Genomic DNA, 21,171 nt, shown 5'->3' with positions numbered 1-21,171 from the left:
TATATACCGTACGCTACATTATTGCCGCGAGATACGTTGTAAACATTCTTTACTCGATTCGCGTTTCCCCTGCCCCTGCCCCTACGCCAACTCACCGCGGCACCGCGGTTCATTTCCTCTTTCGCTCGGTCTTTCCTTCGACTTACGACATTGCGAATCGAGATATTCCCCAGCTTTTTCCATATGCAATAAAATGGTGGAAGTTACGGCCCGCGGAGCTCGTGATCAATAAACGTTAATTCACACAACCCGATATTACGATCGAATTTATGCATTGCGACTAATAGCGGTAATATATTCCGCGATTCCGTGATGGGGCCCTTCTAGCGATTCCTCTCTTTGCCTTATAGTTGCACGAAACGATCTATATAGCAGCGCATTCTTGACGGAGGCACTTTCTACTAATTCTACTTTTCTATGGGGACAGGCTGTAGATTACATTACTAAAAAAATGTGAATTTATATACACACCTTTTCTCTTATTAAAAGCTGCTGCTAATTTCAAATTCACGTTTGACTATTCTTGATACGAGATTTTTTCATAGATCGAATATACACATATAAACGCATATAAACATGTTAAATTAAAAAAGGTAATTAAACTCACATGGACACGATGCGCAACAGCGGAGTTGTTGTGACACGATCACGTTCATCTGTAAAAGAAAACACAAATATACAAGATTACAACATATCGCTCGAAATAACCAATTCTTCGAAAACGCTCGTTATCGCATTAAACTTTTCGCTCTTTTTTTAAAATAGAGATATTTGACAGAACAATTATATATTTAATCGCTCGATCGTGGTCGCGTGAGTAAACGGTAAACGAGTATAGCAAGTGAATAACAAGTTGTTCACCCTACGGTTGCCCCGCTGCCGCCCGATGCCTCCCCGGGCCTCCTCCTCCTCTCTCCGTCGTTGCCATGCTGTTTCTCGTGGCACTCGGGCACTCACTCGCGAAGACGACATTTATCACGATCACGCGCCGATGCCGACGATTATTGAGACACGGTGCGACCGTACGCTGTCGGACGCGCCGGACAGTGGTTTCGCGCGGCGCTTCTGAGGTTAGGTTAGGTTAGGTACGCCGCGGGGCCTCGGCCTCGGTTGACTCCGATTGTATGTATGTATGTACGTGCTCCGATCATCGAAACGACACTCTACGCGACGCTCCCGGCGTCAATCGTACGCGACGTGCACCGTATATTACGTTTCGATGGAAGAACAACGCGACGAGAATACGAGCGGAGTACATGACGCCGATACCCGCGAAATACGTCTCGCGTCTCGCGGAGCGCGGGCGGAGCGACGAGCGACGAGCGACGCGACCAGTATAGACCGACCGCGACGGAGCGAAAGCGAAATTCAAAATCGCGCGGCCAACTTCACGCGTCACTCATCGCGGCGATGATACGTTATTTATTGAACATATTAATTATTCGTTTCTGCTTACGCGAGTGTCAAGAATCTTATATTTACGAAAATAATACTTATAAAAAATATGCTTAAGGACGTTCTCTCGTCCTTATACTAGAGAAAATCGATTTTCTTAGGATTTTCTTGAAACTGTGAATATACGTTAATTTAGATGTGGTTTATGCGCGGTATAAATTTCAGTACCTCTTCCGGTATAAAAAATGAAGATACTGAGCCTCAAAGTTTAAAAAAAATTTTAAAATTTAATTTTTTTTAACTTTGGCATTTTTTCCTTATAGAACTCGACGAGAGGAGCAACTTTGGTTCTCTTGGCCAACCTCGTATTTCTTACCGTTTGGCCTGAAAAACCTTTTCATTAGTAAAAGTTGAAACTTTGAGGCTCAGTATCTTGATTTTTTTATACCGGAAGAGGTACTGAAATTTATACCACGCATAAAGCACACCTAAATTAACGTATATTCACAGTTTCAAGAAAATCCTAAGAAAATCGATTTTCTCTAGTATAAGGACGAGAGAGCGTCCTTAGACTGACACATGCGAAGAGTGCTAACAGAAATGCTAACAACGTGGTACGTCACCAGGCGCATCAAGTGTCAACGAGAGATTCCTGATAACGAGCGCGGCCATATCTTCCGTTAATATGACCGAGAGACTCGTGGAAGTGCCTACATTATATGGAGGACCGTAAGCGCGACTGACGTCGATATTAAGCAATCCTACGCTAATAACGAAGTTTTCACGTTACAGCGAAAGGAGACCGTAAATATCTGTTTGTTTGCCAAAATCGTTAGAATTTTATTCTATCGCTGTCACGTCAAGAACAGCCAAGATATTGCCGACTGTAACACTTGAAATTTTATGCTAAGAATTGAAGACATAAAAGACAATTATCGAGTAATCTTAGATCGTGATGTAACGCGAAGAAATAACAGGCTGTTATACAATAAATTTACTGACACGTAGTAATGTAATTCTAGCAAATTGACACATTTATATATATGAGACGATTCTATTTCCAGTCTCCGCAAATTGATTTTTGATTGATTTTCTCATGCAAGATCTTTTCGATAACCACTGAAATTATCTATTTCGTATATTAAAACAGATTAATTATTGTCTGACGACAAATAGTTATGAAAAACCTGAGACAATAAACCTAATGTAAATAAATTTATTCATGAACCTCATTTAAATGAAAATAAAACCGATATGAGAGGGAGAATTCGCTTAGCGAAGGCGATGTGTCTTTCGGAATATTATACTTTCGGGATAATAATACGGAATAAAGGCGGACAACCTGTGAAAATTGGACCGGGACATAAAGCGCGATTATATTGCGAGGAACATCGTACACCGAACTACGTCCCGAAATCAAGAAATATTCCCGTAGGCCTCATCCAATCGCCGCAGCGTACCGCGAAAGTCGGTAAAAATAAATGTGTCGCCAGCCACACGTACCTATACGCGATGGTGCGGCGATAAATTAATCCGGCACATCGTCGACCGCGTTCCTCAGCCGTGGTAACACCGAATCCGTGGCCTTTCTCCCCTGCACCACTTATCCCTGATTTATTGAAATTATATCTCGACACGCGAAAAAAACGTTTTCCGTACGTTTATACAGCTTGCCCAGGGTATTCCCCCTCCGTTCGAATCCACGCGACAATTATTCTTTATATCCGTGCGACTAGCTATACAACAGCATTTGGAGATTAATGTCTTTATCAGAAAGGAATTATAGTCGACATATATATTACATATTGATCGACGATACTATCCAAGTACCGATTGGGTATCTTACATACATGTTAACATACAAACACTTTTCCCAAGGCGTAATTTAAATTGTAATTATATACATAATAGAGTTGCACACATTAACTACTCGTGTATAATAATGGTGCAATATTAATACACCAATTAAGACAATTTACGCACCGTATGACTCGATAGTATATAAGATAACATAAAAAGCAGCATGCTGCATTATTGGCATGCCAACAAAGTAGCGTAAACTCCCAATGAGATACAAATAGTACAGCTCGAAGGAATTAATAAGCAGTAGCGTGTCTCGTTAACATCCAAGCTCGTCCATTCCGCATCGGCTACTCCAGGGTTATGTACAGCCTCGTAGCCGCTGTCCAATCTACGGAGAAGACGTTATTCCTGCGGTGGGTAGGCACACGCTGCACACACGCTTTCACGATCGAACTGGTTTATCGATAAAGGCGTATCGTAGCCTCGAAACTTTACACGGCATCGCTCATCAACAAAACGACCAAATGAATAAGAAAGTAGATCTGCGGAATATGCAAGATGACCTAGAACTATCAAAAGATATTTTAATGGTTGCTATATACACATATGTATTCAACGAATCGGATGTTCGCACTTATGTTTTCTTACAAATAACATTTTTACCTATTAATCTTTTTTGTCAAGAAATATGTACCTTATATATTACAACGTATTACCTGTGTATGTAAAAAGAAAAAAATTGATGAAATAAATATGGCTAAAAGATTATTCAGTTTTGAAAATGTCAAAAATAATCAATTAATAAGCTAATAAATAAAATAAAAAAAGATAGATTCTTATCTTTTAATTTATAAATGTACCTATCAATATAACATCTCTTAACGGACATAGCGGAGAAAACTTCGCGGATACGTCGGCGCGGTGCAAGCTATACGTATAAATACATCGAGCACTTAGACGGCCACTTTGACCACGTCGACGCTTCCGTTCAGCAGCTGCCAGGCCCTTCCTGTTTCTCGTTTCCGCCGCATTGACGCTCTCCAGATCAAGATAATCGAAGCTTGTACAGACCGTCGCTTATTCGAACGAACGTCTCTGTCGTTGGGGGTGGTTCGGGTGGATCGCCAGGGAGGGTACTGTTGTATCTTGGCGCTATTAGCGCGAACAATACCGGAACCAGTCTGGGATGTATCCTGTCCTTAACGCCTCTCGCTCCCTCTTTGTCACCCGTACTTGGTTGTCACCCTCTGTTTCACCCCCCCTTCTCTCGCAGCATCTCTCATTTCTGTCTTTCCTTGCGCCCTTCTCGCGCCACCGAAGAGCCTCGAGTGCCCAATGCTTTTTCTCGCAGGCAATTTATCAAGGCTCTCCGATGTTTTTATATCTGTCAAAGTATGGCATATTGTGTCTGTGTGTGTGTGTGCGTGTATATACAATATATATAACACAAACATACGTACACATTTTATATATGTATATATATATATATATATATATATATAAAACTATCGAATCTGCTGTCGTGGTGAAGTGCAGTCATGACGAGAAAAGAAGCTTTCAGCGCAATTTGTTCTTGTAAAGAATTATGGATGATTCCGGCGTAACTGTCACTGAGAGGGCCTTCGCGAAAACAGATTTGATACATCGTTGCCTGTCACGCATCAATGTCATTATTATTTGCGCGAATGTCTTGTGTGTCCAGTCGTTCTGATATTCGAAATTAAGTTGATTAACCGTACTGAGAACACAATTTCTGAATATTAATTCGAATCTACTAATGAGATGTTATGCACAACATTCAATCATTAGAACCGATCTACAAGCAAAAAAATATGTTCTTTAAGTTCCATGGTGCTGAGAAGTATTCAATGAAAACTGGTATTCTTCTTGAAGATTCGACAGTGTTATTGATATGCGACTGGTGGGCGTCACCAACAGGGAGCAGCTTCCTCGAAGTAATTTATATATTTTCTTTCGGCCGATATTTGTCATCAAAGAGTGGCCATTAGTAGAAGAGCGGAGCAAAAGAAAGGCCTCTGGGAGACACAGCAGGAGGCATTAGACCGTAGCTCCCATTAGCTCGACTTGGTTTTTCTCCCGAAAGGAAATTAATGGCCGATCTCTGCTCGAATCCTACCACTGATAGAACCGAGTCGAACCGTGTTCTCGTTATATCGCTCTTGCGCGAGCGCGTGATCCAACTATAATTAAATATTAATTTCTAATTCTCCCTAATATCTCGTATATTCTAATTTAATTATGGCAGATGACTACCAAAAAAAAAGTACGTAATGCCACTGGACCTGACTGTCTATTAATTCAAGATAACCCGCGCGCCCCGTCACTGGATGATCAATCATAATGCGGAAAGAGAGACGTCATGATACAAACGTATCTAAGCGCTGCTTCTCGAAGCTATAGGGAGTCAGTCGGTCGTTCGCACTCGCAGTTGGGAACCACGTGAGTGGCACGTGACTTAAGAGGATGTAGCAATTATATCTCCACTTCATCCTCTCCTCAACCTTCACTCTGCGCCACCTCCGCGACCAGCATTGCCTCCTCTTTCCCAGTTTGCTTCATCCTCCTTCAACACCTTCCCTCCACTCCCTCCCTCGGATACGGACCGTCTTAGTAGTGCAACAATTAACGTAGCTTCGTGATATCAAAAATGACCCTTCCCCGAATCCAAAAACTGGCGGCTACTCATCAAAGGCGGCCGCAATAAATTCTTATTGCCGGGGATCGGGGTATTTACGATTCCTTGAACACAAGCGCGCTTCTTCTTTTTTTTTCTTTAATCGCTTCCTTCTTTTCAATTTCCCATCGATTATTGAAGTGTTCTTCTAAGTCACATCGACATTCAAAGCAAGACTAAATCGAATCCAACGTTTCGGACTACTATTAAGTTCTCCGTACTAATTGACGAAAACACTTGACCGAAATTTCTACGAGATAATACTTACAGAATCACATAAAAGATTGACAGAGACACCGGATCCTATCTTTTACGGCGCAATCGTCGGAGATAATAGATGAAGGCGCCGTGCATATTTAGCCGAACTTGTTCGGACAGCGTGGAAGAAATGAGATAAGAGAAAGCGGAATTATACGAGGCAGGTGTAGGTGGTCCCCGCGTCCATTCCCCCGGGAACGCATTTGCGGGCCGTTTGGGCCGCCCCGGATCAAGGCCTGATCTCCTGAGCCTTACACTTATACGGTAGCCGAACGACCCCAGGAAATCTAATTGTCGGTCTTCGAGCAAATTGCAAAAATAAACACGTCCGCGGATGGCGGTAAGCGGGGATGAAGGGGTTACGCTAGGTAGAAAGGGGGTGAGAGCGGGGGACGTTCAATCGAGGACCAACCAGCGGTCGCCGGAAGTCTCTTCCTTTTTTCTGTCTCCATCTCTGTCCCTTCCTTCTGCGATCTCCGTTCGATTCTCTTCCACGGGGAATGGAAATACTAATTTTGCGGAATACAGTGGCCGGACTGCGGTGAGCGCCCATTGAAAGACAGTGGTGTGGGTCGTGATTACCTGAGGATAATTATAGTCGACGTGCGCGCGGCTTATAGAAGGGGGTGGTGGGGCCTCCGGTGTGTACTACGTCCGATGTGCGTTTACGTGTGCGTGCGGGTATCACATGCCTGATGGAGGGCCAAGTAAAGTCATCTTTGTAAAAGCGTCACTTTCGAGATCCCTTTTGCGCGATTCCCTTCTCCGCCAGTTCCGGGGAGATATACAATTCTTGTAGATTCATCACTGTAAAAAAATGCACGTAAATTATATTGGTAATATTAGTAATAGTTAAATATTATTACAAGAAAAAATATTATTATACACATATTTTTATATTCTTTCATTCGATACTGCGAAGATTACATTAGCTATCGCTTGTCATTATAAAATTAATCCAGAAAAGACCGCTTCGACATTCCGCGGTCACCGGATTAACATTGACGAAACGCGTTTCGGCGAGACTCTTTTCGTACAAGAGGCGGCGAAGCTACGCCGAAAAGAGACCATCGACAAAAGGCAGAAAAGGGAGTAAGCGACAGCGAAGAAAGCCGCGAGGAGGACGGAGAGGACGAATGCGAAGGGGGTCATGAACTTGCGCACTTGGAGCGGTTGAGAGAATTCGTGTCTTTGTCTCTTCGATGAAGGGCGCCGCGGTAGATATCTCTCGGGGTATATATGTGCGCGGTTTGAGGTGGAGGCACTAAATCAAGGCCCCGCATGCTTTGGATGGCGTCTAACAAATGAGCCAATGACAACCAGCCCGGCCTGGCTGCGCTCTCTCGCGTTTCTCTCTCTCTCTCTCTCTCTCTCTCTCTCTCTCTCTCTCTCTCTCTCTCTTTCTCTCTTACATTCTCTTTCCCTCGTCCCCGTACCCCTTTCGCTTCGTACCGTATTCTCTCTCGCTCCCGCGGGAACAAAACGATAATATATTCGAGCGCGCGAGAAAGCACAGACGGGATCCGGACGGATCGAGCGGATACTATATATGCTGTTTCGAGATCCACGTGGTGGAAGGATGATCGAAGCTGAAGGAGGCGAAATAAGACGGAGGAAGACGGCGTAGGATCGTGGCTGTGGCTGATGGTAGCGGAGCGGGCGGGATGAAGCCTTTTACACGTCACCGAGAACTAATACCCCGACGCACGCTAATGACGGCCAATAATTTAAAATATGAATTTGTATAAATCACCGGTAATCGTTAATTTCTCGGAATGTTAGATCGGCCCGGTCCATCACGCAGCGGCGCAGGGCGACGGCGGTCGCTGCGTCTTTGAGGTCCTCACGGAGGTCATTTATGCCGGGGCCTCAGATTAATTGGATTAATTAGGCATTACTGTGCCCCAGGGCACGCCGGTGCATTAGTCGGCACCAGAGAACAGAGTCCTATGAGGTACCGACGAAGGTCTCCCCGCGACCTTCGATGGAGGGATCACTCTGGAGGATTCGCGGGATCTTTGATTTAGATCGACCTGCTCGGGCGACCTTCTCGATTCTCGGAAGCTATCCGTCTTCATCGTTCAATGAGCTTCGTGTCTACAGTTTTTTGCGAGATTTCATCAACCTATTTTCTAGCAAATGAGACGAGCTATGTAATGAAAAATTTCGATTCAGCAAAGTAGAATTTTGCGCAGTAGAAAATTAAAAAAATAACTATTGTTGTCGATTACAATAAACGTATATGAGCGACAAGATACAGAAAATTGGCATCGAAAAACTAAACGGGAAATAATCAAAGCACAATAGTCAAGCGAAAAATCGAAAGCTCGTCTTGACCTCGCGTTGATCCTGAAGCATTCGTATCGCCAACGCCGTATACGACACAAACGATCGTCGAATCGTCGGGTAGAGAACAGCGCGAGCGGGGACCTTTTTCTGTTGCATGGTCAAAAGTCATTACCGAGCAACGAAATTTGACATGGTTTTTACTCTTGTTGCGCGTGAGCGTTCGCCTATAATTATTTCCACATCTATCACTCCGGTCCGGCAATGGCCGGCGCGGCTGCAGCTCGAAGATTGAAGATCGGCTCGCTTGAAAAAAATGAGACGCGAAACCGGGGCCTCTTTCGAGCAATAGCACTGCCGGTGGGGAAAGAAGAAGAAGAAGGGACCCCTCGTCTATATGTGCCCCGTCGTCGACTGAATGCCAGTCGGTTTCCTCTTGTTCGACGACGGCGACGCACGAAAGGCTTCGATGACGTATGGTTCGTAGAAGAAGGAGAAATAAAGAGGGCGAGGTGAAGAGATGGAGAAACGTACCTGAGATTGTCCTCGGGTTAGGAGAAAAAAATGTCATTGTACCGGGAGAAACGAGCAGTCATTTAGCCTGAACGGCTTGACGCTGGCTGATTTTCTGTGCTCACTACCGATCCATTGATGAACACTCGAGAGCCATTAATGGTTTGGCCTCGAGCGTATCTCGTGATGTTCCCGGAGTATTTCTCCGCAAAGAAGGATATATGTCAGCTCAACAAAGGATAATATTAAATTGCGTATATAATTTCGAATGAATGAACATGATAATATATGTCAATTCGTATAACTCATAATCTATAGAATATTTCATAAGGATAATTATTTATACGGTCATACGCGCATCTAATATAATTTTTTGATCGCGTGCATATCTCGATGCGTTCTTCATATACTCAATCGTCACATATTCTCACGAGATCGTGATCAGAACAAAGTTGCTCGAATAATCGCTCGTGTTTCGTTCTCGACAAACGATCATAGTCGCAGCGGAGGAGTTCGCCCAGATTCCTTCGCCGTTTCTGTGAGATCCACATGGGCATATCTATCTATAGTAAGACACTCTCTGATGTATTTCTGAGGCTTGGCTAGCGGCCACCATTATGCACATGATAATTAGAATGCGTTGGCGCGTGTCTCTATATATCCGCGCGTGCTGCACGCGTGCTGTGAGTTAGAATATCAGCTTCGCCGTTTACCAACTGCCCTTTCATTGGACCAGTCGCGCTGCTCTTTCAACGAGCTGCTCGCTACACTTGCACACCACCCAGGCAGGGAGGCTTCTTTCTCTCTGATCCGCAACTACGGCTTGCGCGTCTCCGCCAGTGCACGTCCGAGCTTCGAATAAATTAGTCGAGTCACCTCCGCGCATCAAAACGAACCGTAACAATCCAGGAGCCGCGCAACGATGGGTCGTATAAAGAGAAACGCGAAGAGATTCGCCGACCATATCCACAGTCCAAAAAGACCAATAAAATTGAAAATCTGTCTTGCATCGCATCAAAAACACCGCGACTTTTAGTGGCACGATATGTATAAAAATCTCGCCGCGTTATAAAGAATGTCAACGGCGAGATCTGTTTTTAATGCAGAACGCTTTACGTCCAGCGAATATTTTATTAAAACCTTACGATTTTTTATAACTAAGAATTATAGGAATAAAAAATAAATCGCATTTTTTTATAGTACATTTTAACGTTAGCAAATTGAAAATTTAACTAATACTCAGCTCATTGTATGGGCCATTTAATGGGCAAAATAATTAATTATTACATCTAGCTATGTATGTGTACATATTTGGTCTCTTTCTGTACACTCACAGTTTCCTTCGATAATTATATCGATATACAGAGCTTCGGATGACACCAAGATGACACCGGAAATCGTTGAAACTCGGCCTGATTACAAACGGGCTTATACGGTTTGCCAATGTCAGACGTGCATTCGCGTAAGTACAATCCCGAGGGCGGAGATAATTCCCGCGTCAAGTTTTAATATCGAGTTTCGGTATCGAATGCTCCTCAGAAGTGGCCGGAGATAAAGGAGAAGAAACGATGTTCTTACCGGTAGGAAGACTCGGCTTCGAGGCTCAGAATCATCCGCGCAGACAACGACGATATCTTGTTTCTTTAATAAACGGAAACGGAACGTAATCGTATTATTTGTTTCTACCTTTAAGAATACTATCCTCGTCCTAATACCCGGCTCGAAGTGGAGAGAGACGAAGCGACTAAACGCCAAGAAAGCAAAGACCACGGGGGAGAAAGAGAGAAGGAGAGAAAGAGAGGCAAAAAGTTCTACCACGGCGGATGAATGAATGGAAGGAGGGGAAAGAATGGAAGGAATATTTAAGAAGGTATTAAACTTCCCTTCTCCGTTTCTATCTCCGCCGTATGGACGAGAAAGTATTAACGTTGTATTTTATTCGCGGCAACTCGATAAGTTTTCAAATACACGGAAAATACCTTATCGTCTGAATTCCATTTCCAAGTATCAGTGATTTAACCATGTCTGCAGCTCGAAGCACTCTTCATATTACATTTAACAGCATTATTAACATACAGTGCAATCCACAATTCCATATTTATTTTTTAATGAGTATCACCGCGCGGTGTTATTTTTATTATTACATACATGATATTTAAATTAAACGACGTAATCGCTATATTAATTATATTAAATCTCGATTCGCATCTTCTTAGTTCAATTTGAAAGACGTGTACCAAGTATACCACAAGTATAGTTCGTAGGAAGTCAACTCAGGAGATCCGGAGTGGAAAGTTCGCACGCGCATGCGGTCGCGTAAAACGTGTAGTCGGGACTAATCCCGCGGTCGCTCCCGCTGCGATATTCTTATTGAGAATAGTAGCTGCGGAGCAAAACGTCCCGAGATCGCTGAATGGGGTACCGCGGTGCGCCAGAGTCAGGTGTCGGGCCCGAAGAGAAACGCATTAACAGGTGTTGCGCTCAGGGTAATAGCCGATATATCATCGCCGGGGCCCACCTAAACGAACTCGCGCAGCCGTAGAAGGGGAAAAGGCATATGCCAACGAACGATATATTTTAAGAAACCGCCAAGATTGACCGCGTGAGAGACATCGAGATTTGATTGGGTGCACGACCAGCTGGTTGATAGACTTCAGCTATCTTTTCGAACGACGTATGAACGATGAGCGATAAACGAATCAGCGAGACTGCTTGACGGGTGTATTAATCGGGTGTATTTCTAATGGTATAATAACGTCTTAGAGATGAGAAACGATTGAAATCACCGTGAACATTTTTAAGGGTCTTTCCGAATAGCAAAGGAGTCACAAGCATGATGGATAACAAAGACGAGGAAGACTTTGTTGTATAATTAGAGAGAAGACGGTCCAGCAAATTATGAACTAATCAAACGCATGTGGAACGTGTTATTAGGCGGTAATTTAAATGCGAATATATGAAATCGTGTTCATATATAATTATGCTTGCCGCAAACTGTAAGCGATTAATGAATCGTGAACGCAATTTTGCTACTTTGTGAACGACAATTCGGCTTGTAGGAATTGAAATAAACTCCGCCGGCGCGGGTCATCTGTTATCCTTAATTATTGCAAGCATTACCTCTGGAAGGCCTATAAAATGCGTCGCGCCGTATATAATCGCCGCTACCGCGGCCGAACCGATCTGTATAACACTGCGGCAACGGGCGATGTTTCATCTGGATCATGAGCAAGTAACTTCTACATTACGTAGATATGCTTACCGAGCGACCTTACCGGTCGGTGGCAGCGGCTAAAGACTCGGGGATCAGGTTCAGTTAACGATTACAAATTGGGTGCCCGATCGGTACCTATTCCCGGATTAATACACCAATAAATAATCGAAAGCTGATTACCAGAAGCAGCGCCGCTTTATATTCAACGTTGTCAACGTGAAACGCAAAAAAACAATGGTTGCGCTTGCGAAAGCGAAGAAAAATCGCGAAAGAAGAAGACCGGTATAAACGAAAAAAAAAAAGAAAAAAAAAGATTTAAAAAAGATTAGGCAAAAGTGGCAAGAAAAAATTACTGCGACAATCTATTCTACATATATGTCCGATGTGTCGACAAACACGAGTTATAAAAATGAAAACATTTTAATTCCAATTAGTGATACCTGTTACTAACTTCGCATCTTATCAACTTTCAGTCAAGTAGCAGTAATAATAATATTTAAAAAATCCCGGATTTAAAGTGTAATTTCAACGTTTATGCTGCATTTAATATGATTAAAACAATTCACATTTTAGATGATTAGTAAGGAATACAAAATCCATACTGATCTTAATGAAGGAAAATAATAAGACAGGACCAAGGAGTTCCTATCGAAGATACCGAAGAATCGAGGGAAAAAATACAGAAGAGAAGAACAGAGAGTAAGATGTAATCGTAGGATCGGTGCGACAATTTCTTAACGTCCCGGGTATCCGTGCATCCGCGACACATCGAGCTGGTTTTAAGTTATATCAGAAGGAACGTAAAACCCGTAAACGTGCCCGCGGCCAACATATTACGCGCATTAATTCGCCGTGCTTGACATAGAAGGCGATTCGTAATACGCGAGCGGGAGCGGAGAGGCCGAGGGACACGTCAACCGGAGGCGGGGATCGAGCGGGGGGTGCGAGAGATGGAAAGAGGTGACAGAAACGAGGAAGAAGGCACCCGAGTACGATCCTAGTTTATAACGAGATTGGTAGGGCTACGTCCGATACGTATATTCGCGGCGTTGGATTTCTCGGTAATTATAAACTTAGATTCCAGTAAATATTCCCGTCAACCCTGGGCGACGGCAATTTACGAGATTAACCGAGTAGCATGCGAGGACGGGAAAGAGAGGAGGTGCAACAGACCGAGATACAAAGAAAGAGAGACCAAGCGGAATGGGGGGAGGGGGAGAGTGCAGTCTTCGCAAAGACATTTAAGGGCGACTTCTCGAGATCAAGCATTCATCATATAGCTAAATACCAATTCGAATTACTTAGGAGAAATGTGTTAAAGATTAACAATTTTAAATAAGTGTTTAATATCACGGAATTTATTCAAAAGAAGAAAAGCAAAAAAAATCAGAAAAAGTTGCTTAAAAATGTTGCTGGTAAATAAGATTTAAATTTCACAGTGTTATGATAACATTTAAAATATTTATTTGCTACAGAAAAAATTAATATACTTATAATATTACTTTTAATGCTATATAAAAATTAATTAAATATGGGTGTATCAAAAGTCATTTCTTTCTCTTTGTCTCCTCGATCATTTTGTCAAACTATGTAAAAAAAGGTGAATGAATAAATGTACGGTCAAACAATTTTGTGACAAATCGATATAGTCACAATTACTATCCGAGTTTACACAACAAAAAGTAAATTTTACTGAGCTTTTTATCAACTGTAAGCTTAAAGTGCACGTATAATGGTTTAAAAGTGAAGAGAGAGAAAGAGAGAGAGAGATATGTATATATATTGTATGCCACAAACTCGTAGATCAGCATTCCTGGCTCTCATATTCACGGTTTCACACGTGCACATTGACTGAGATCTTCAACTTGATAGCAGTACGTACGATATTCTGCATTATTGCGTTTTATCCATGCTCCGATATTACCTCGTGTCATGTAATATAACGTAGCACTTTTTTAATATTTTATGCGCTGCGAATAGTAGGAGAACCAGGGAACAGAGCTGTCAGCTACTCTTTTTTTTTTCATATTACGTATACACTTTATAATTTGTAATTTGCCCCTGCTGCGTCGTAAAGTAATTCCTTTGTATCTGTCCGATAGTCAAGGATCGAATATAAACTTATTTTTATGAATGAAGTCAATGGACTTTGAAACTTAGCATCGCATCGGATGAGTTATCTGGAGTATCATAGGAATAGATTTAAGCGCACATCATGAACGTCGACTGTTGCTCGACATTAATTTTCAGTGTCGGGCAGTAACGATGCCATTTCACAAAAACGATATATAAATCAGTTTCCCTGATATTACATATAAGATTCTCGCTGGTATAAAATTAGTATTAAATGTCTATCTGCAACGTCTTATGGCCGCGTTTCATTTTCCACGTTCTATTTTGAACTTTTATGCGTGATGCATGCAATGGAATGCATGCCGAATAAATTCTTTAAATGTTGCAACTGTTATACTATCCGTTAATAAAAATATTGCTAATTTTTATTAGAGTTCAGAGTTTTTCTATTCAAATGTTCTCGAATATCGTTTTCTTTTCTGATGCAATTTTCTCATACATTTTGATAATGGATTTACTCTCTTGAAGAACATATTAATCAATCAATCATATCTTGAAAAAATTTACATATATTCTGCATTATATAATTTTATAGTTATTCATATATCTAATATTATATACTATTTATATATATATAATATATACAGATAAACGCGTGATCTCTGTTTATCTCGAAACACATTACTTTTAACTCAATCGCTATCGACATTTTCACGTAGCAAAAATATATGTACGTTACAAATGATATCGTCATACCCATATTTATTCGACGGAGCAAACAAAGAGTGTACGCCGTCTAATTCGAACAAAGACGGTAAATGCCCCGTGACAGTCGGTCGAACCAACGTCATGGTGCTGCTTCAACGGATATTAGTGGAGCATGGGCGATTGTAATACCATAGAATTAATCTATGCCCGCGACGGTAATAATAAGGAAATGTTTCAATCCCGATGATGTATGGTGCACCGTTGCCGGTACGTTCACAGTAGGAAAAGGGTCTTCGTTGTTCCACGCGGTGACGGTTGTCGTTGAAGAACGATCAATCTCGTCAACGAGTCAAGCATTGGGATCAGGGATCCTTCTGTGATGAGACAGATCCAACGGGGATCGCCGTAATCGTTTGCTACAATGAAATGCATTCCCGACGAAAGATTAAATGTCCGACACTTTCGTAACGTTTAAAAAACCATAATATTTAGAACGTTAGTTTAATAAACAAAGGCTGTATCGGCTTATCATTTACTTGTGATATCGTATTCCGAACTTTATTATCTCGTGCATAGAGAATTTTATCTTTAAGAGAATCTTCACAAAATATCGGTTAATTTCCGTATTAGCGCAAAGTGGCTACTTTATATATTATTTATATATGAAACATGGTACTACATTTCCCAGAAAATCTGTTAAATATTGCAGATTAATTTTTGGTTGAGAGATTTACGTTGGCTAATATAAATTTTTCGCTGTATTGACCGAGCGTTTCTTAGATCAATCGCGGATGTCTCGCAGCCACAGATCTCGATCTCCGCGAGCGAAACGGATCGCGGCGTGTCGGATCGCAAACAAACGCGACCACGGGACTGCGCAAACTAATCCTAATCTCGCGCTACCGACAAATCGCTCGCCATAAATCCAAGGCCAAGAAACCGAGCGCCAAGACGCTGCTATACGTAATCGAAGATAAACCGCCGCCGCCCCACGAGCGAAAAGCAACTATCGTACGGTTATCAAAGTCGAAGCAGGACGCCGGAGCTGCGGGGGGTATACTGTAAACAGGGAAAGGGTACCGGCGAGGGATGATGTGTCCTGGTAACTTATCCAAATAAATCAGAAATACCGTCGAGCGTGTTGCACGTGAGTCACGATAGACGTTCGCGCGTTTACAACGATAAAAGATTTAAACGGCGGTTAGGTATTTGAATTACGAGGCTTTGTACAACGCGCGGAAGTGGCACTGCGTTTCTTAGCGGCACCATTCCTACAATTATAGTGGCAGACCGAAGGCAATAACTCTTGCGAAATATGACCACCAGTTGCGGTTTTATTGATGCAAGATTAAGCGTAATTATATGACATTTTGCTAATAATCGCCGACATTTTATAGATATAATATACCGTCCGATGAGAAGCACGAGTTATATGTACAATATTTTCTAGTACAACGCGTGTACTAGAATTCCTTTGCGAGTTGCCACAATAAATTATACCGAGAATGTTTCTGCCAACCGTCTGATGCACTTGTAAATGTAAAATATTCATCGATAAACACTATTATACGCATAAATAATAATATTAGATACATAAATACGTACAGTAATCAGCATGCAGTATAGCCCACGTATCGATCTGTGCGCGAGTATATACAGATCATCCTTCGCACAGGACTTTGGTAGTTTGCACCCTTCTACCACGCAATATTAATATCTCTAATCATTCACCGGCCCCTTCGCACCCTTATCAAGGGATGCCATAGGCGTCGCTTGATACGTGTTATTCAGATTTATCCCATTTGCCTTTGGGACCATATTTATCCGTTGAACAAACCAAGTACACGGCCCGATAAAGCGTTCGTTTCGCGGAAAGGATTAATGCTAAGCCGCAAATGAAGGGTTCGGCCGTTTTTTGTCTTAGCCTCCCTACGGTATACGACAGAATATACCAAGAGCACGCTCCGTTATAATATAATCTCCAAAACAAGAGGATACATATATTACATATACAACCTTAGGTCTAATATATTGATAGAATAGATCGATTTTTCTTTTTATTAATTCACTTTCATTAGTCGCTACTTTATTAAAATAACTTCTGGATACTTTTAATGATACCTTCCTTTAATATTCCTTTGCGAGTTGACACGAAGGGAACGCAACGGTTTCAAAAGAAGTGAGCATTCTCTCCATTTTTTTTTCGAGACACAGGTTCGTTTCGCGGCGTCCTACTTTTTTCCCGCGAAAAAATATGGAAGGACGAGATTAATCCCAAAGTGCAGATACTGTGCATATCACAGGATGTTTCCACGCACGTATGGATCTGCACGGCTGACTAAAGAGCGTTGGTCAACATGATATCACGTTGAGCCATGAGCGCGTAACGCCGACTCTTTAATTTTTAACGGACTCAGCATTTTCTCTCCCGCTTACGTAGCCCGCGAAGGGGTGGGATCATCCCCCGTGAAGGCGCGACTGGATATCAAAGTCGCTATTTATAAAGAGCCGACGAGGGTGAGCGCGCGCGCCACACGTATATCCTCGATAATACGCATTTCCATGCACACATATGTGCACGTGTATATATGCATACGTATACGTATACGTACACATAGACGCGCGCGGAGGAGGCACGCGAAAGAGGACACGCGGAGGGACCGGTCGGCCGTATTTGCATATAGAGAGCGTTAGCTAAGGGAAATAGAAGCCGAATACGTGACAGCCTTGCTCTGGGAGGCGATTCTTCGCCGAGAGACGGACACTTCCTATCAGCGAGTTCATTAATAACCAGACGAAGCTGGCCAAAGGTGAGGAGGGTAGCTAAATGGCCGAACGTTTCTCCATAATCTCTCGCCCCTCTCTTTCTTCCTCTCTCTCTCTCTCCCTCCCTCTCTCTTCATCTTTCTCTCGTGCTACCACTATCCCTCTACGGTCCTTTTAATGTACCATAAATGATCCTTCGTCTTCAGTGCAGACCTTATCTAGCCAACACACGGGGAAAACTCGTGAGCCATTAATGCGGCGCGATAACAGCTGAAAAGAAAGCGCGCTGATAAATCGCGAAAGAGTACGCACGCTCTTCCATAAATTAACAGCTACGGAACAACGCCCGGTTTCTATTTGTATAATGTCCTTTTTTGCTTGCGGCCTTCGGATCGTTGATGATGAGCGTGCGTTGCACGAATGAGCAATACTAAATTCATCCCCAAAAAAGGGAACGTGAAACGAATGTGATTATCGATATTCGTGTAGAAACAACGAAGCGGTGAGAAGACAGTCAAATTGTTTAGCGGAAGTGCAGGCAGGTTACATATGAATGATATTGAGGCAATGGCAGCAGCTGGGTGGCGCAGGGCGCACCTGTCGACCTGTACAAACAGAAACAACAGGTAACAGATAACCGTTCTTTCTCCTTTTCTCTGTTCTCACCGACTCCAATATGTTGCTCGCTACTCGATGCGCATTAGCTATGTATTGTTTACACGTACACATTCGATCTCGTACGCCTTTCCGTCGGCATCAGTCGCGCGTGTAAGATTTTATTAAAAATAGACATGTTGGCAAATGAATGGTCGGATTGAAAAGAACTGTCCTCGAAGAAAGCAACTGATTATCTTAGAAAGAGTATTGAAAAGAAAAAAGAATAAAATCTGAGAATAAAAATTGTAACTTAACAGATGTGCGCAAAAAAAGATTCCTCTACGACGCTATATATAATTGCTCTAATATGCAAAGTTTCCACGATAAAAGTAACACATAATGAATCGCAAAAAGGGCATCTACGACCAGCCAATCATATGTGGACCGTCTTCGCTCTCGGGGGTGCCTCTCTTTGAGACATTATACAAACGGGTGGTTTTGTTAGAGTCGCCATAAGTCACAATTAGGTCATGGGTGGGCAGAGGGTGCGCCGGTGTGTGTCTCTCTCTCTCTCTAGAAATCTAGAAGTATAGGTGTATGTGGCTCGCGCTACGAAAATCAGGCATCTCGAATGAAACTGAAACGTTTCGTGGCGAAGGGAACGGCTCCGCCCGCGGTGGATGCCAAACGAGAGAATCCGGTTGGTCTATACTGATTTAACACCGGTCTAATTCGAGCGTCCGCGACGTCCTACAGCTATACCCGTCTATAACGCATAAATAATTACCACTTAGCTCCTTTGTCGTTACGATGCCACGTTCGCCCCGTCGCCCCGCTTTGGCCCGGGTTGTCCCCTTTGTCCGCGCAAATCGTTTACGACCGTAAGATTTATCGTCGTGGAATACGGCGTCTGTCGCACGGTCACCGTGCCGGAATCATCATTAAAGATCGATAATTCACGCGTATTATGATGCGACTGGGCCGACTGTTAAACAACGGCTTTACTGCGCAACGACTCGGTGAAACGTTTTAGTGTCGCGCGCGAAAATAGTTCGCGCCGATCTTAGCACCGAATGAGAACGTTTCCAATAAACGCAATACAACTTTATGCTGTCTCTTGGCCGTGCGTGGAATGTCGATGCGCGTTGTCTTACCTACTTGTTGAAGATATGTAGGTATCGTTCGCGCGCGCGATGCCGTTTTAGACACCGCGGAATGAAACCTTTACGATACACACTACTAATAAACTCAAGGAGACGGTATCGTATGCAGAATGTGAAATGAATAGAAACTAACACCCACAAATATTATTCCGGCTATTTTAATATTATTTTGAAATACAAACATTCATACAGTTATAATCAATTTGTTATAATTAATAGTTATAATTAATTATAGTTATGATTAATTTTTGACTGAAATCAAGAAGTGTCATCAGTGATTTAAAAGTTCATCTTTTTTTAAGCTGAGATATGAACTCAAGACATTAAAGGGATAAATTATTATTACTACTATTAACATTTATAAACTTCCCCTTCTACACAACACAATTTCATTAATCGAAATGTTATATTAAATTCAGATGGCGTGTTCGTCGGAATATCTGAGATATCGTTAAATACTGAAAGACCGTTTCAAGATCATTCGCGAAGACTGAACAAATGCAGGCGGCGTACGCATAGTGAATAAAAGTGATAAAAGTGGTGATCAAGAAAGAGAAAAATTCCAGCGATCTCACGTACCGCGCCGGGAATAATCGCGCCGGCGAAAAATCGAAATGGATCTTAAGATAGAAACGCCATTCCGTTATCTTTACGGCCAGGCGATCTCAGTCTGGCGTATGACCACGATCGCGGGATCGTGTATTTGCGCGTGCACACATAAGTTTAGAACGCGAGGAAACGACCTTATGCCGGGCACCATCTCTCCCCGAGGAACACAGTCGCCGTCCTCGTGGACCTCTTTCCCTCCCGTAAAGTTTTACGACGTCGAGTTATAATTATTTTATTATCGCCGATCGTAAACGATCAAACAGTCAAGGTAATAATATGCAGTAAATACCTTTAATGGACAAGTCCAAGTGCCCGGGTGAACGTGTTAAGACGCGACCGCTGTTAAACAGCGGGGCGTCACCGCGCGTTTCCCCGGATCGATCGATAGATTTATCTGGTTTCGTTTTAATTTATCTCGTGTGGACTCGTTTCACCATAAATGTTGTGTCTCTGAGCTGAGGTAGAACTCGGAGTCACATCGACTTTCCGAGCTATCAAACTTCATTTCTTTCTCGTTTTCCTTTGCATCCTCAATGGTACGAATCCTGGTATTTTTATGAGGCGATCATTATTTTTATGCGATTCAAATCCACGCGTGTAAGTCAATCCGGAAATATTATGCGTCTCCACGCGCGCTCTAAAGTAGCTGCAAGAAGAGACAGCCTTTTCAAGTGCCTAAGCAATTACGTCTTCTTCCAACGAGACACTTCGCAGACCTCAAATCGATGGCTACTTGTTGATGCAATCATTATCGAGGATCATTAAATATCAATTTAACATGCTGCGCGTAATTAACCCTTGAGACCGACACATCGAACATTGAATTCGTAATCAGTACCTATACCCTATGGACCAAATTATCGCGCGCTTCGCGTATATACGATATGCGACTTCAATATCGGAATTGCATCTTCACCCCAGCGGGATAATTGCCTCCATTTCACATATTATAATCCGCACAATTCAGCAGAAAGAGTTTCCATTACAAAAGCAGATTCGCAATCTACCGAAGAAATTACCAATCATTAAAAGAACTTCTACAATTCGACCATAGAAATGTACAGTCATAAAATCTAATCACCATCAACTAT

At 42.6% G+C, this 21,171-nt stretch overlaps 2 protein-coding genes across 7 annotated transcripts in view; one reads left to right on the top strand and one right to left on the bottom strand.

Moving 5' to 3' along the window:
• LOC143907175 (uncharacterized) overlaps positions 1-21,171 on the bottom strand; it is a 568,709-nt gene that overhangs the window by 147,294 nt on the left and 400,244 nt on the right. For 3 of the 6 annotated variants that reach the window (XM_077423768.1, XM_077423769.1, XM_077423766.1), the window contains one exon: positions 608-656. In XM_077423768.1, the coding sequence (XP_077279894.1) occupies positions 608-656 (49 nt within the window). Of the gene's footprint in view, positions 1-607; positions 657-866; positions 1,661-6,733; positions 6,959-21,171 lie in introns of those variants that run through there. The other 3 variants (XR_013259758.1, XR_013259757.1, XM_077423767.1) reach the window with 2 other exon arrangements.
• LOC143907178 (uncharacterized) overlaps positions 1-21,171 on the top strand; it is a 240,418-nt gene that overhangs the window by 197,449 nt on the left and 21,798 nt on the right. The gene's annotated exons all lie outside the window — the stretch shown is intronic.

Source organism: Temnothorax americanus, unplaced genomic scaffold (genome assembly GCF_048541705.1).
Source record: "Temnothorax americanus isolate GAGA-0224 unplaced genomic scaffold, ASM4854170v1 Scaffold8, whole genome shotgun sequence".
Lineage (NCBI taxonomy): Eukaryota > Metazoa > Arthropoda > Insecta > Hymenoptera > Formicidae > Temnothorax > Temnothorax americanus.
Note: the sequence above shows the minus strand (reverse complement) of the source record. Positions and strands in the feature narration are given on the sequence as shown.